Source organism: Psammomys obesus, unplaced genomic scaffold (genome assembly GCF_907164565.1).
Source record: "Psammomys obesus unplaced genomic scaffold, mPsaObe1.curated_primary_1811, whole genome shotgun sequence".
Taxonomy (NCBI): Eukaryota; Metazoa; Chordata; class Mammalia; order Rodentia; family Muridae; genus Psammomys; species Psammomys obesus.
Genome location: NW_026596051.1, coordinates 34,665,625 through 34,682,924, shown reverse-complemented (window position 1 = coordinate 34,682,924; position 17,300 = coordinate 34,665,625). Strand labels below are relative to the sequence as shown.

Sequence of the window (17,300 nt, the reverse complement as noted above, 5' to 3'; positions counted from 1 at the left end):
CTAAGTGTCAGGCTGGAAGGTGTCCCCAGGCTCCAGCCTTTACAATGTGGTACATGCAATATGGGTGACTTTAGCACTTGAGCAGTCCTCATGAGCTCTCCAAGTCATCCCTAGCCCAAAAGCCCACATGTGAGAACCATTGTTACATTCCTTGGATTTCAGATAGAGTCATTAGAGCATGACCTGCAGGCTTCAATGGATGAACTCCAGGATGTTAAGGAAGAGCGGGCTTCCTACCAGGATAAAGTGGACAGGCTGAACCAGGAGCTCAACCACATCCTGGGTGGTCATGAGAACCGTATCATCGATGTGGATGCTCTGTGCATGGAGAACAGGTAAGTGCCAGGCATTCCAGGGAGGCAGGCTGTGTGTGTGTGTGTGTGTGTGTGTGTGTGTGTGTGTGTGTGTGTGTGTTGGGGAGGGGGCAGTCCTGAAAACCTGCCTGAAATTGAGACAGCCACATTTGGAATCAAAAGCGTGTTGCAACCCCAAATATTGTCAATGTCATGTACTGGTTATAAAAGTAAGAAAAGGGAAGAGATACCCACAGATCTCCCCTCCCTCACTCTCTCCACACTTTCTCTGATTGGGCCACAAGGGTGAAGAGCCAGAGAGAGTTGTTTGTGATTGCTGCCAAGGAGAAGGGAAAGAATAGGAAAATAAATTGAGAAAATCCCTAAGCTCTGTCTTTCCCCCCAGGCACATTTCAGTGTGTGGATGTGTCTGACTTGTGTTTTGGCTGGCGTCTCTTCTTCCTGGTTTGCTCCCCAGTGGAATCATCTTAATGAGAATTATGTGAGAATGGTGCTGTTGTCCCTTAGGAGATCTCTATGAGGGCTGTTTTAAAATGGGGTGTCTGTGATTTGGGCATGTCTGACCTTGATCATATCTGTTTAATAAAAAGCCACATTTTCCTGCCCTACCCCTCCAGGATGGGAAAGAAGTCGTTACATGCAAATGACAGCGGGGCTTCATGTTTTGCTGTTATTACTCAGTGGGCTTCATTTTGCTTCCATGCTCATTCTGGTTATGTGTGTGTGTTCTAGGTATCTCCAAGAGAGACTAAAACAACTCCATGAGGAAGTCAGTCTTCTGAAATCGAACATTGCCAAGTACAAGGTAAACCAATGAAGACCAAGCCTGTGATTCGCCACTCAGCATTTGAGTGTCATCCTATTTCGATTTTCTTTTATGTTTCAAAGGCATTTCATCTCTCTCCTGTCCTCCCAAACGGAGCCCAATAAGAGCCCTAGTTGGAGTAGCCAGTAAAATCAACCACAAAGCAATAAACTCCCAACACTGTTTTCCCCAGTATCTGCATCTATCTCTAAGGTCTAGACAAGATACCCTGAGACCTCCAAAACCTGCGTGCTTTAGCATGGAAACTTGGCCCTGTGAAGTCAGGGTCCTCTTCACTTCCTCTATGATATGTGCAGTTGTAGGATGCTATTTCTCTTATAATTATGACCCCAAGAAAATGGTTTCTGTGTGAGAAGAAACCAAGATGAGAAACCACAACCCAAATGCTAATGTCCAAGGCACCTTGAAAGGGTAGAAAGTTTGGATTAGCCATCTGTTATTTAATCTAATTCCAGCTCCACTGGTTTGATAATATGTATTTCTGCAGATGTTAATTGTAAGTATTATAACTGGAAAACTCTCCTGGATCGCTCTGCTTTGAAAATTGATTGATGTTTCTTCCTACGGTGAAGTTTTATAGCCAACTGAATACTAGAGAGAGCTGGCACATTGTCCTGGTTGTTGATATTGGCTTTTCTTCTCAGAGATCACCATGGCTTTCCATTTGGTGGGAGTCACACTTTTTGTTTCCATCAATCTGTAGATAAACACGAAGCCAGGGAAGTGTGTGCTTTTTAGTATGTAAATTTACAACCATATATCCTTTTACCTGTCATGTCAGTGTGAACACAAGAGCCCATTCTAAGAATGACCATAGCAGCACATGACTTAATCCTGCATCCAAGGCAGACATCACTAACTGACCATGATCCCTTTCTAACCCAAGCCTATCTTTCCAGATGCCACCATTGGTACATGAAAGCAAAAGTAGTTTTCATCTCATGTCTATTCTAAAATCATTTCCATAACAAGTCTCTTTACACGTTAGACTGGGTACTTGCCTCAGATGTGATTTAAGGAACATGAATTAAACACCTATGAATACAAGGGAATATACTGCCTTTCTCCTTTGAAGTAACCTAAAAACAAAACAAACCCAACTGTATGGAGCCTCTTAAAATTCCAAGGACTGAGAGTTCTATATTTTAGGCTACATTTGGAGTCTGCCAGGGCTCTGGTGGGTTCACAGGGTGTATCTCCTTAGCAAGGTATTTTTCCACCACTGCCTTTTCTGACAGAGATTTTTGGTTTTTCCATTGCTGCTGCAGAATGCTCTTGAGAGACGGAAAAACTCTAAGAGTCAAGGCAAGTCCAGCAGTAGTGCTCTGACTGGAGTCCTGTCTGCAAAGCAAGGTAGGAGTTCATGTCCAGGTTGACCAGCTTCTGAACATGTCCTACCCAAGCCTCTGGGTTTGTGAGGCGAAAATGGTGGCTCCTGACATGCTGCTTGCAGCAGAGTTGCCTGAGTCCTCCCAACCCAGATTATGCCCTACTGAGGCTTCTGATTCGATAGGTCTGGGGGGGGGGGTGATACTTAAGAATCTACATGTTTTCAGGGTTCCCAGGCCATGCTGCTGTACCGGGAGACTCCACTTTAGGAACCATCACCTTAGAGCTTCACCAGTGATTGGATCTATATCTACCTGAGGATGTTTTTCCTTCCCCCATCACCACCTAAAGGCCTGGAGATGATCAGCCTCCTTGGGTGTATTTCTCCAGTCTCTGTAGACAGAATGGAAACGCCCCTACTGCATTGATCATTGCACCATGGATCATGGGAACGCATGCCTTTTTCAAAGAGGCTTTTATTGATTGCAGCTTTTTTCCTTCTTCCTGTCGATTCCAATAAAAAATAATGATCTATTGGGAGCAGTCAGGGGAGTAAATGGCAGAGCTTGAGGCTGGTACTTCATATTCTGCAGTCAGTTCTTGACTTAAGCCTAGGTTGTACGGTCCTGCTTCTCCACTGCTGACAGTGAGGACCAGCAGCTATCATGGCCCAGTCTTACCCAGAACTGGCTTAAAAAGCATAATGTCTTTAGTGGGCCTAACAATCAAGGTTCTTTTCCAAGCAACCTGTTTTTCCCACTCAACTAGAAGTGAACATCCTAGAGTTGTTTTTGAATGGGAAGAAGCTATTAACACCATATGAAAATGTGGAAAAGCCCATCTAGGTGGTTCAGCAGATAGCCTGTCTGCCATGTAAGCGTGAGGACCTGTGTTCAGATCTCCAGCCCCATAGAAACAATTGGTTATAGTGGCATTTGAGGCCATGTTGGTCTACATATCAAGTTCTAGGCTAGTCAGGGCTGAGTAGAGAGACCTTGACTCAAAAATAGAAGATGCAGAGAGATTAAGGAAAGCACTGATGTCATCTTATGGCCTGAACATCTACCCACACATGCATGTACACACATGATCATGTACATATGCATAAACATATACAGAGAAAGGAAGGGAGGGAGGTAAAAAGAGATAAGTAGATACATAGATAGATAGATAAATAGATACATACATACATACATACATAGGTATGTACATAGATACATAGACAAGTACATAGATACAGGCATACATACATACATAGGTATGTATGTACATAGAGACCATGCATGGTTAGCCCTGGATACCTACCATACCTAGCAACCAGTTTAGAGTGTGGCCCCCATGCTGACTCTTATGTCACAAGTGCTGACCACACTCAAACACCATGCAGAGATACACACTGACCCGAGCCTTGTAGAAAAACCTATCAGAGGAGCTTGTTACCATGATCTACTGGATAGGTAATCAAAATGCATGAGCATGGCGACCCATCATGAAAATCCTAAATAGAAAGCCCAGCAAGAACTAGCAAGAAATATATTAGATAGTATGAACTTTTTAGCTACAAGAAATGTCTTCATACATTCTGCATTTTGACTGGAAATGGCATAAATATCTAGATAGGCGAATTTTTACAAACCTAAATTGCCTATTAAAACCTTCATGTTTTAGGGGATATTAATGAAGTGGAATGTTAAGTAAAAAAAAAATAGTATTTTCCCCATTTCCGAAGAATGTTGCATGAATCTGTATACATGCATATAGACACATAGGAATGAGGTTCGAAAGAGTCACAGTGTTTTTTCATGGCCAGGAGGAGTACCAGGTAATTGTCGCTTGTATTTTTTTTCTCCATTGATTCACCCCTTAAAAGTGGTATATTACTTTTGCAGTAATCAGAGAGTCGGAAGGGCAAGGAATAATTGTCATTTGCAGGGCAGTATGACCTTTAACAAGTATTTTTAACAATAAAAATTTTTAACAATAAAATAGAAATAAATAACACTTGCTAGGTTTGGGGGCTTTTTTTTTTCAGCTCAAAATCTTAGTGAGTTAGCATAAAATATCTGCACACACTGGCAACTGAAAATATTATTAGTCTCCGAACAAGTTGCAAATGAGTGTGGCTCAGTGAGAGCGTTCTTGCTTAGCATGTGCAAAGCCCTGCGTTCCGTTCCATTTTGACAAAAAGAAAAAATAAAAGGGGGTGGTGGTGGTGGTGATTAAACTTCTTTAAGATTTCTCTGCTTAACTCTCACACTGGGTTTTAGGTTGTTTTCCTTGCGGTAGTTGATATAGGCTCTCAGTAAAACACAACAGCAAAGCTTGGGACTCCCATTATCCAGGAATAACTGAGATGGGTTTGCAGTCCCACGTTTCAGAATCCATGACTGAGCTGTTGGCGTCATCTTCCCTAGTTCAGGATCTGCTCTCTGAAGATCATGGGTGCAGCCTCCCAGCGACTCCACAGTCCATTGCTGACCTAAAGTCGCTGGCCACGGCCTTGCTGGAAACGATCCATGAGAAAAACATGCTCATTCAGCATCAGAGACAATCCAACAGGTGCGCAGTAGATCCCTAGTCTGGGGCAGGGGGAGGCGGGTAGGAGAGTGGGCTCCCAGAAGTAAAGCACAAACTCTCTGGGAAGAAAGTTAACACCCTGAAATCTAGGGGATAAGAGCATGAAACCAGAGCCAATTCTAGGTTGCTTTGGCATCCAGCTTATCCACCAGAGCCAATGAAATGGGGGTCCTGACTTCTCGGTGATGGGGGTCCTCCGAGCTGTGCTCGAGGTGACACCAGTTTCATAGTGGCTCCCGTGGGACAATGCCGGATCTCTTGCCTCTTTCTTAGGGCTCCTTTGAAGGCATGAGCTGCCTCAGTGCCCCTCCTACCCCATGGCATGGCTGAGGGTCTCTGTTGGCCAGGAGAACAATTATCAATGGCTGCAGGCTGCTGTGCCTTTGAGGGAGCCTCCTGTCATGTTTTCAGATAATCAAGGAAAGATGTTGGAAAGGAAAAGGAAAGAAGTATCCTGTTTGATGTTTTTCATGAGTGTTGATTATATTGTATCAAATTGAGTAAGCTAAGGTAGGCTAAAATAGTGGTCAGAAGCAACAGAGCAAAGCTGAAGATGTTCTGAGAATAATGAAGGCGAACAATAAGTGAATATTGCATACACCAGTCTATTTTCTGTTCCTGGGACTAGGTAACTTATGAATATTTTTTTTAAGATGAAAGAAGTTTATTTCTCACACTCCAGAAGGCTGAATTCAAGAGCATGTCACCGTGTCTGGTGATGGCCTTCATGCCACATCTGAATATGACCCAGGTGCCATATTGTCAGACATAGCAAGCATGCTCACCAGCATCTCTTCATAAACCCATTGATGCCATGGTGGGGGCCTCAGCCTCCTGCCATCATCTCACTGGAACCACCTCCTATTGACATATATGCTGGGACATTTAGCTTCTGACGCAGGAGCGCATTTGAGTCACAGCGGGACCAGCTTTGTGGCATCTACACCTACAAGGACTTGGCATGTGGCCACATATTGTTACCACCATCTTGAAGTTCGTGACAGTTTTTTTTTTGTCTCGCATAGAAGCCTGAAAAATTATAGGTGGCCCTGCTCCCAACACCCACACTCAGAGCCACAATGACAATGCAGAAGAATGGAGTGAGAACAGATGTTAGGCTTAGAGGGGAAGGACCTGAGAACCGGGCCTGCCAAAGACAGGGACACCCACGGAAGAGGCCACAGGAAGATGATTGAAAGTGTTATAAAAACAAAAGAGAAAAGGGAAATGATGGAGTGCGGAGAAGACTGTGCCAGAGATGAAGATGTATGTGGGAGAAAGCAAGAGCATCAAAGGGAGGCCCACAATCTCCCTGGATGACAGGGTAATTTATTGACAGGAGAAGTTTGCAACAGCCTTGCAGAAAACGAAGCAGCCATGCTGAACTGGCTGCTCTCAGGAAGTAGGGCTGGGGATCTGGCGGGGGTGAGGCTGTCCTCGAGGATCCCCTGGAGCAGGCAGGGAGCCTGCTACTTATGCCTGAGCAGCACCTGGCCAGGAGCTCTGGGCTCCTTTGAACCTCACCATCCCCACCACAGCAGGCACAGGCCCCAGATGCAAACCACTTTCTTCCTGTATGGAGGCTGACATTTCCGTTCTTCATGTCATTTTTATTTGAGCACCACCTTTGCGCATTTAGCCACTTTAAAATAATTTTTGAGCCACACATCTCGCCTATCCAAAACCTCTTCATGGAAGAAGCCACCATTTCTTGTGTTGCTGTGTCCTTCAAATCATGCAAATGAAGGCATAGTACGTGGAAACACACCTAAGTATTCATATACTTATGATTTTTAAAACAACAACAAAAAAAGCAGCTATTCCTTATCATAGAAAAGGGAGGGGCGCCCTTTGTTCCTTTATTCTTTAGCTTGCTTTTTGCCCCGTGACAATACACAAAGATGTGTCAAAGGTGCTATTTTTTGTACTTTGAAGGCCTTCTCTTTCATCGTCCTGGAGCATATAAAGAAATTAACTGAACTATAAATGAAGGCTAAGAACAGAATGCGAGCTTGGTCAGCTGGCTGGTGACCCTCATGAATTAGCCTTATTTCAACAACAGCAACAACAGCAAAAGCTTTATTAGGTGAAGCAGTGCCTCAGGTCATGGCCTGCTTCTGGCAGGATCTCCTGTGTGGCCCTGAATAAGTCGTTGCCCTCTAAGAGCTCCAGGTCCCTCATCTACAAATCAAGGACCCCTAGCCAATTGTTAAGAAGAAAAACAAAACAATACAAAACAGCAGCAGCAGAAACCAGGGCAGTGTGTTAAGTGGCAAAACACCTGGCTTGGAATAAATTCTGGATACATATCAGCTGTCCTTAGGTTCTCTTTCACATATGTCTTATATGTCTACTAGCAGATTATTGGTCTCTAGAATAGGAATAGGGGTTTCTTTCAATTTTCCCTCCAGCCTGTAGCATGGAGGTGGATCCTAGGAGCCTGAGCTGGATTTGTTCTTACCATTCTCTCCATTCTGAAAGCTGCCAGCCACTGCGGCTCTGACAACCTCTCTCTCTCTCTCTCTCTCTCTCTCTCTCTCTCTCTTTGGAGACAGGGTTTCTCTGTGTGGCCTTCACTGTCCTGGACTTTCTTTGTAGACCAGGCTGGCTTCAAACCCAGAGATCTGCCTGCCTCTGCCTCCTAAGTGCTGGGATTAAAGGTGTGTGCCACCATGCCCAGCTTCTCACAGCCTCTTATATCAGCTCCCATAACCCCTGCCTAAGTCTCTGTGTGAGGCCAGGTAGGAGATCCCTTCTACACGTGCAAAGCAACTTAGGTTGTATTTTTGCGCATCACCTATGGCTATATCCGTATTTCCATGAGCACAGTTTTTAGGGAATACTTGTACACATGTGAACAAATCTAAGGAGGGTTGTTTTAAAGTGCCACTGAAGGGGGTATGTATTAAGAACGTGAAGTTCAGAGGCTAAGCGAGGCCTAGACTCAGATCCAGACTCATCACTGAGTCCTGTATGTAGTTTAGGCCAAGGTAAGTAATTTCTGTAAGTTACCCCTGATTCCTAATGGGACAAGTAGCATGTGGTATGAGTTGGCCTTGAAATAGACTGTGCTTGGGCAGGCTGCTTAGCCTGTCTGTTCCTTACTCTCCACACCTATAAAAGCATCATGGTACCACAGTGCATACTGCAGAGTTTTTCCCAGGTCGCTGTGTTAGGTAGATGTTCAGCATATCTGGTGCCTCATACTAAGGACTCTGGGAAAAGCAGTTGCCATGTGTGTCCATGGTGATGCAGTCACTATTATTGATGCTTCTGTTGCTGCCCTTGCCACACCCACAGCTTCCCCTGGATCCTTTTATTATCTCCAGCTTTGCATCAGGTGCTGGTATCAGAACAATGAACAGAGCTACCACTGATAAACTCAAGCAAGATCCTTAGAAGTAGAATGTAGGGGGGGTACCAGCCACTCCACTCATTCTGTTTCTGGGAGAAATGTCTGGGTTATCCAGAAACAGCATGAGCAAAGCCTCTATGCTCTGTGTGTAAATGCAGCTCAGGGCATCTCTCAACATCACTGAGTAGAGCCTTAGCCTTTGTGCCTAAGAGGCAGCTGCAGACATGTGATCCGATCTCATTCAGAAACAGGCATCAGCTTGAGTGCTGTTGTGATGGAGTGTCAGACCCATCAGCTGTGAGGAAGGCAGCATGGCTCAGAAGGTCTGTGCAAAATATTGAAAGGCAGATTAGGAACAATGCTGTCTATGGAAGGGTCAAGGGTGTGAAAGCATCACAGACCCAACAGATGGGTCGAGATTGGAAGTAGTTGATGAACACCATGCAGGGTGCAAGGCTTAAGGAAACAAGGAAAAGGTGGGCTCTAGTAACTAGATGAAGGAAACCATCTAGAGGAACGCCAGTCTCCCTGTGAACTCCAAGGGAAGATTAAGATGCTGCAGGTCGATTCAGGTAAAATCAGGATGAACCGAGCTGTATATATGTGCAGCTATATGCATATTCATGGCCCTGAATGTATGTGGGTGTGCACAGCTATCTCTGGAATAGAAAGAGACGTAGGAGAATAATTCTGCTGCTCTAATTTATCCCACTGAAAGGAATGGAGAATTTGCTATTAAGGAGATTTTCATGTCGTTTCAGCACAGCAGTGCCAAGAAAATCCCCCAAATAAAAATAAAGACTGGTTTCCAATTCCAGACCACTGGAAAGCAAGTGGTTTTAGATGACTGCCAGTCACTTCTCAGCTATATTTAATGTCTGGAGCAAAGAAGCAGATGTTTACCTATGCATGTATACACAAAGCCTGCCTTCCAAGCACACAGTCTGATCTTTCCCAGTACACACTTCAGAATTTAGCTATCCCAGTGAGTCAGAATGGTCATTATACAACTGATTCTCAAATAACTGAAAAGTCTTTTTCAGAGTTTCTTTTTGAGATTTGTTTCCTTATGTGTGTTGGGGACAGGGTGCAGATGTGCCATGTCTGGTGTGTGAGGTCAGAGGAAAACCTGCAAGAGTCGGTTCTCTCCTTCTCTGTGGGTCCTGGGGATCAAACTCGGAATTTGTGGAGCTTGCCATCAGATGCCTTTGTAGAGCTATCACATAGTCCCACTGGGAGGAATGGAAGCAAGTGCGGCAGGGCGCAGCGTATGAAATTTCCAAATAATTCATAAAAGTGTTGTGTTGTGGAAAAGAGAAAACTCTTTTGAAATTCTTATTATTTGCCTTTTCCATAGACAATTGCAGATTATGAAAAAGGGAGGAAAAAGGAATGTGTTTAATTACACACATTTCTTGGCAACCTGCACTATGCCAGACATTGTTCTTGATATCCAGGGCATGGACATCCGTAAGGCCTAGTGTGTGTGTGCAAAAGCTGATCTTATTAGTTTATTTCCTTGGAAGAAACATCTCCAAGTGTGTCCATCTCTCTTACCTACTGGTTCCAAAAACCAAAACTACTGCCAGAGAATGAGTGTGTAATGTTACTAAGGGCATTCTAAATCAATTGTCATCTTTAGCAACGAGCAATTCTCAAATGGAAATCCCGTATGACATGTTAGGCAGTGAGGGAATAATTGTTCAGGAATTGCCATGTAGAACAGAGCCGAATAATGTATTCGTGCATGCATGAATAATGCATGCATGAATAATGTATTTGTGCATGCGTGCATGCATGTGCATGTATGTTTCACTTTATTTTCTATTTCCATAGAAACTTCAATAGAGTAAGTATTATGTACACTTGTATACCCGAATGCTCAGGTCTTAAATCTATTGACTTCCCCATTAGCTACTTCCTAGGCCTAAAGAGTGACAGGCGACTGTCTCCTCTTACTATTTTCTTGTCTTGTCCAGAATCCTAGGGAACCGAGTGGCAGAGCTGGAGAAGAAGCTCAGAACTCTGGAAGTTTCTGGTTTGTGGAGCCTTCCAGGTAAGCAGAGACTTGCGGACGGCGGCTTCCATGTGTTTAAAGAATTTGCCAAGAAGATTCTGCCTGTTTGAGGCCCTTTGATTTGGAGACTGTTGAGAAACATTTCACAAATGTTTCCCATTGAGAAACCATCCTAGGCAAGTCCATGAAAGGGACAAATCCAGAAATATACAATAAAATTTCAAATTCTCATTAGTAGGGCACTGAAGTTTAGGAAGCCTAACTTTGCAAACTGTCATAGTGTGTGTGTGTGCGCGCGCGTGCGTGTGTGCATCCTCGCACACATGTATTAACCTTTGTGAATGCCTGTGAGTTGTTTCATTTCTTATCAGTAGTCATCTTATAAAGATTTGTTCCATGTAACCTTCCCTCCTAAAACAAATGGGAGAATATACAAAGATTTGTTCAATTTAATCACCAGTCCTAAAAATGAATATAAGATCTTACAAAGATTTGTGCAATTTAATCATCAGCCCTAAAATGGAATGTAAAACCACACAAAGATTTGTTCAGTTTAATCACCAGTACTAAAAATGAAGCGCCAACCATTTCTCCAGCTCAGATGTACTTCACAGCCACCTTCTCCTGCCACCTCCTCCCAACAGTTTTATGTAGCTTGAAAACAAAAATTTCCTGAGCAGACTCCCCCCGACATTTGCCCAATTGTGAGAAGCCATAGTGTTTCTCTCTAACGAGCTATACTTATCCCGTTTATCCCAGTAAAATACCCCTCTCAGGAGACCCCATCAGTTCTTCTCCTTCGCCTTTATGCTGTTTGGAAACTTATATTTATCGTTTTCTGCCGCCTCCTGGTTCCCTGGAAGGAACATTGTCCGGGTATTTTTAGTGTCTTACCCTTTCCATGCAAAGCGGTCTCCTCTTCCCTCGGCTCCTGTGGGCTGCGTTCCTGTACGGGTGAGAAATGAAAATTGCCACAGGAGAGGAGGTGGACGACATCACATTTTCCTCAGTGGAAATCTGAATAGCTGCCTTAGGTTGCCTGCAAGCGTGTTTCATAAATTGGAATTTTTTGTAGCAATTCCTTGAACTGGATGTCAAAAGACCTCACAGAACTAATTAGTGGCGAGTGCCGTCCTGGGGATTTGAATGGTCCATTTTGCACCAGCTGCTTTTGATGATGTTCAAACCTCATCTTCTGTGAAGGCCTTTCTTTTACCGCATAGAATTTCAATGGAGACAGACAAATTTGTCATTTATTTGTGCAGTCAAATTGCTGTTTTTGTGCATGTACCAAAGCTTTGATTTCCCCCCTCAAAATGACTTAGTGAATTTTCTCACTGTTCCATTTGTGTGATTTATGTAAAAAGATAGAAGTTGAATGGGTGAATCAATGCTGGGAATTTCCTGTGTCTGGTGTTTGTTTGGTCAGGTGGGACTTCAAATGGCTGTTCTACAATAATAACTGTTTTTTCCTTCTCTTTTGCTGCTGAAGGCTTGAGCTACAATGTTTCAGTTGGATTTGGGAGTATGTTCATTTCTAAATATTTGGGGTTCATTGTGGATAATGTTGGGATATATTTCTATCATCCGTGCATGTAAATAATAGAAATTTGTTAACCACCTTTCTGTTAACTTTCTACATAGAATAAATTTATTGAAATAGAGAATTCAATTAGTGCAAAATAAACATTAGCAAGTATAGTTACCTTGAAGGACCAGCCTCAGTAGGTTTTTTGCTGTGGGCATGGGAGTCTCCAGCCTTTGCCTTTCACACAGATAAAAGTTGGGGCATAGGAGGGAGAGTGGCACTTTCCTCTTTGGATACAGTTCTTATTATTGCAACAGATTTGCCTTGAGCATGTGTGAAGCATGTGGATGGAGCCTCGTGTTAGGGTGTTTGCAGTCCTGGAGAGTAGGGCAGAGAGTGGTGCTCTTTCTGCATGAATCATATTAGTTCCCTGACTCCACTTTTATGTGTCTCCATTTAATCTCCCACAGGGCAGAGCAAGAAACAATGTGTTCTCTCCCCACCACCCAACACCTCCTCTGCCTCCTCCATCTCTTCTTCTTTCTCATCCTCTCCCCAAAGAGCAGCTAAATCACAGTAGAAGGTGTTGAGTACCAGTACTTTCAGAGAAATACCATCTTCCCCAATAAGTCAGTCCATCCATGAGCTTCAGCTCTGTGAATACAACACCATACCAAGCTACCTGACCCCTCTTCCTTACGAACCTGTCTTCTACCTAAGGAAGCAAGGTGATTCTCCATCAAGCAGTGGCGGGGAAAACAAAATATTGGTGCTGAATGAGTGCTCAGGATACAAACACTAGATAGATGATAGCTGGAGTCATCTGACGCTTCTCTGTGAATAACAGCTAAAAACAAGAAGATTCAGGAAGGCAAATACTGGTGTGTACAATGAACACCCCTTGCACTCCAGTTCCACGCATTACCAATCGATCATAGCAGTTTTTCTTGCTGATGTGGCAGCAGTCTTCCATATTGGCCAATTTCAGTCAGAGCAGACATGTGGAAGAGCATTTCCCCCCTTCCTAATCTGGTCTGATATGTTCATTTTAGAACAGGAAACAGTGAGGGAGCTAGATAACATATCAAGTTATGGAAGATAACATTAGACTTGGGTGTTTCATGTTTTACAAGCCATCTTCTATATGTGCTGGATGACTGTAGTTCTGAGCCAAGATACATAGGCAAATGAAGTAAGTGGATGCTGGTTTCTGGACCAGAGAAGAGGGATCCAGAAGGCATAAAAATCCTTTTGAGACTCTAGGGGCTATCTAAAAGTCCACGAGGCGGAGAGCTCTGTGTGTCTCAGCTCTCCCCCTCTTTTCTCCTGACCTACACCATCAAATTTTGTTTTGTTTTGTTTTATGAGACAGAGACCCATGGAGCCCAGTCTAGCCTTGGACTTGCTATAGTAGCTGTGGATGACCTTGAGCTTCTGATCCTCCTCCCTCTGCCTCCAAAACATAGGCATTCGCTGTCATACCTTGCTCATTCAGGCTGTGGGTTGAACCCAGGGTCAAATGCTTGCTAGATAAGCATGCTACAAATAAGTTCCATCCCCCAGTCTCATTGTAGAGTTCTTGACGGTGTTTTCTCGACTTGGGGTCACTTTGTGATCTTGCTGTAGAGTAAACACATTTGACAGATGTTATAGGCTGTAGGAAGAAGTCATCGAGAGAGCTGAGACTTCCAGGCTGTTTTGCCTTGAGAGTGACAAAGCTAGAGGGTTGCTACAAGAAAGTCAGATGCTAGGAGCTGCAGGCCATGCTCTCTAGCCAGGGTTGATTCCTCTACTCCAAGATGATGGCATCCTTCCCTCAGATCTTCTCAGATAGCTATGAAGAGTGTCGTCCCAGATGTGTTCACATTCTACCAAGAAACACTGGGGGCTGGGAGATGGTTCTTGGCAACTTGCTGGACAAGCATGAGGACTTGAGTTTGAATCCCCAGAACCCACATAAAACCAGGCCATCTTAGCACACATCTGTAATCCCAGAGTTCCTATGGCCAGATGTGATGAGGAGACAGAAGGATGGGCCAGATAGCCTGGTATATGTAGCAGATACCAATGTGACCCAGTCCCAAAGGAGGTGGGAGGCAAGGACCAATACCCAAGATTGTCTTCTAACTCCTACATAAGAGCTATGACACCCCACCCCCACCCCCCAAACACACTGAGAACAGCAGTGCGGGAGCATAGACAGAATCCACAGAAATACCAAAAGCCGGAAAATAATCTGGCCAGAGGCTATAGTCTGGCTTTCTGAGCTTTTCATTTTCATTCTGTCTCCCTCTCCAGGTATCAGCCTGAGGAAAAAAATGTGGGAGTTGAAAGCACTTGTTTCATTTCTAGAGGCTGGAATGAGAGTGTTGGAACTGTATGGAATCAGCAGAGCTCACAGCTACTCTAGCTCCGGCTGAATGGGAAGCCCATGCGGCCTTCTGCGTTAGTGGTCCTTTGACCTAGCGTGCAGAATTTCCTCCCTGACACAGCCGCCCCTCTAAGCATGAAAGCTTAGATGGCCAGACTATTGAATTAGAGCTCAGCTCAGTGGCCACAGCTGGCTCCAGCCCTTCAGAGAGACAACTGAACCGAGCGCCATCTAAGAAAGGCTTTGAATTTCCAAACATGGCAAGAGTGACCAGATGTTGGTGTGTTGATAGTATGGGAACACCATCTCCAGGCAGGATTTTGGGAAGGCTTATCTTTTCAGCCCACTGTGGCTTGTTTGTCTTCTCTTCGTGCTCTTTGCTCAGGAGTTTGCAGACTTGTGTTTGTGAGGAGCCACTCACAAACTCGCTTCCTTGGATGGAAGATGTCCTAGGGCTTGTGGGGCCAAGGAGACATCCCATCCTAAAGAAATTTCTGCAAGGGGAACTCCCTGGCTACCTTGGTCACTGCCAGTTCCTACTCCTGCCTCTACATCTGATTCTTTGACCACCAGGGCGCAGAGGGTTGAAGGCTGGTTTGATGCAAAGAAGATGGAACCTCCCCCAGTAGGCTGGCAAGTTGCCAGTCCACCTGCCAGAGACAGAGGGCGTGGAATATACTCCTGACCCTGACTGTAGATATACTGTGCTACTGTGATGGAGATAAAGGAAGGAAGTCTACCAGAAGGCACCTGTTGCCTGCTATAGTCCCTACAGCCAGTCACCAAGAATGCACAAACCCAGATTGTGTCTTTGCGCTCCGGAAGGGGGTCAGCTGTAGATGTCATTCTGAGGGTTTCCCATGTCATTCTGAACCATAAGTCCACAGTGCCTTTTGGGAAACCTTTCAAGATGGTAGCCCTGAAGTTTCTAGATTTATTCCACCAGAAACAGTGGAAGTGCCTGTCAGAACCTCAGGGTCAGCTCCAAGCAGCTTCTCCTCAGCTGGCCTGACACCCAGGAGACAGAGAACCTAAAGGCTATTGAGCCAGCACTTGCCATTTGCCCAAGTCAGCAACAAGCACCAACCATGCCAGATAACAGGACCCATTAAACACTTCAGTCAGAAACACAGACTTCTCAGGCATCTTGTGTCTACTGTGTGCAGAACTCTCAAACATAATTAATCCACTTAATAAGACAGTTTTCTAAAAAGCAGGCACAGCCTAGGAACAGAGTGATGCTTGACTTCATCTGATTTTCCAAAGGAGGTGTAGACATGTGTTTTTACCCAAGTGGCCTTCGGGGCTCTGATGCGTGGGAAAACAAGTAAGAAATCATGGCACTTCAGAGAAAATCTTACTCTAAGCCAGGCTGGAGTCATGATCTGGAGCTTTTGTATTAGGCCCAATGGTCTCCACCGAGAAAATCCTAAAGCCTTTCAAAGCCAAAACTTGGCCTCATACCATGCCTATGGGCTCTGCTGACCTTGTAGATGATGTCCAGGTATTTGGGGCCAATACCTCTGTCTGTTATGCTCATGTTTGAAGCTGTACTTCCCTGCTGCTCGTCTGTGTGACCTGCTCTGCCTTCCCCAATGGAAGCGTGGTGCATTTTCCCTTGCCTTCTCATTCATGCCCAACCTTTCTACCCTCTAAGGAGTTCACACTAATAGCAACAAGGTTAAGCTTAGTGTATATTCCAAGTGGGAATACAGCTGGGATGCTGTGAAGGACTTGACACCACCTGCCTTGAGACAGAGTTACATAGTTGACATGACCAGATGCAATTAGGACAGTATCAGCTGTGTGGGACTCTTTGCTGCCGATTGCAGCAGGTAACATTTGCTAAGTGCTCTCTAAACACTCAGGACTTTCACAACTCCCCCATGATGATGAGACATATGAGGATTACAGAGGTGACGTGATACTGTTGCTGTCACTCAGTTACTAGGTGACTCTGCCCAGAGCATAGCTAATGGAGTATCCTGGCCAGTTCCCTGCCACTGCTACTGCTGTTGTCAAACCCAACTTCTCCGTTCTTCACAGCTGTTCAAGCTGCCCTTTATTGGTGGTACTCATGGGCAGCTGCTCCTGAGCAGGCCCTGGGAAACGAGTCAAGGTCTTCCATCACGGATACTGCCCTGATCCATCCGCTCTAGAGAAAGACTTCATTACTTGTACTGCCCACAGCTGAAGGAGTTTCCTAACAAATAGCTATCTCATTGTATCAAAGTGTCTTAATTTCATTTCTGATGTTGTGATAAAAAAAAAAAAACCCTGACAAAAACAACTTAAGAGAGAAAGGGTGGGTTCAGCTTACAAATGTAGATTGTAGGAAAGCCAAGAAGGCAGGAACTCGAAGCACCTAGTCACATCTCCAGTTACAGGCAGAGAGAAGCTGTGTGCATGCTGGTGCTCTGCTAATTTACTTTCATACAGTCCAAAATCCCCTGCCTAGGGAATGGTGTCACCCACAGTGGACTCATCTTTCCACCTCAATTAATGTTGTTAAAATAGTACCTCAGAAGCCAACCTGATCTAGGCAGCCCCTCTTCCCAGATGATTCCATAGTGTGTCAAGCTGACAATTAAAACTAACTGTTCCAGGTTGTAAATGTTACCCAGCTAACCCAGTGACATGACAAGCCAACTTTCCCTTCTTCCTCACAGGGGGCAAGGATACCATACTGTTCAGTGACCAGACTCTCCCCACCATACAGAGGTCAAAATCCCCACTGTTGAAGTTTGTGGAACAACCCACTGAGAACAAGGAGAGTGCCCGGGATGGTAAGTATATCTTGGGTTTGCTGTCTTTTCTTGGTCTGTTTTATACACTCACATACACACATACATACACATACACACACACACACACCACACACACGCATGCACATACATGAATGCACATACTTCTAGCTGAGCTACAATTCTTCCTTCCTTCCTTCCTTCCTTCCTTCCTTCCTTCCTTCCTTCCTTCCTTCCTT

The 17,300-nt window shown here is 44.6% G+C and overlaps 1 protein-coding gene across 2 annotated transcripts in view; it reads left to right on the top strand.

The window, feature by feature from the left end:
• The window catches only part of Ccdc149 (coiled-coil domain containing 149), a 92,444-nt gene that overhangs the window by 66,011 nt on the left and 9,133 nt on the right, over positions 1 to 17,300 (top strand). Inside the window, exons 6-12 of one of the 2 annotated variants that reach the window (XM_055624004.1) lie at positions 163 to 335; positions 1,047 to 1,119; positions 2,409 to 2,493; positions 4,884 to 5,028; positions 10,381 to 10,457; positions 11,911 to 11,943; positions 16,987 to 17,103. In XM_055624004.1, coding sequence (XP_055479979.1) covers positions 163 to 335; positions 1,047 to 1,119; positions 2,409 to 2,493; positions 4,884 to 5,028; positions 10,381 to 10,457; positions 11,911 to 11,943; positions 16,987 to 17,103 — 703 coding nt within the window. The remainder of the gene's footprint in view (positions 1 to 162; positions 336 to 1,046; positions 1,120 to 2,408; positions 2,494 to 4,883; positions 5,029 to 10,380; positions 10,458 to 11,910; positions 11,944 to 16,986; positions 17,104 to 17,300) is intronic. The other variant, XM_055624005.1, reaches the window with a different exon arrangement.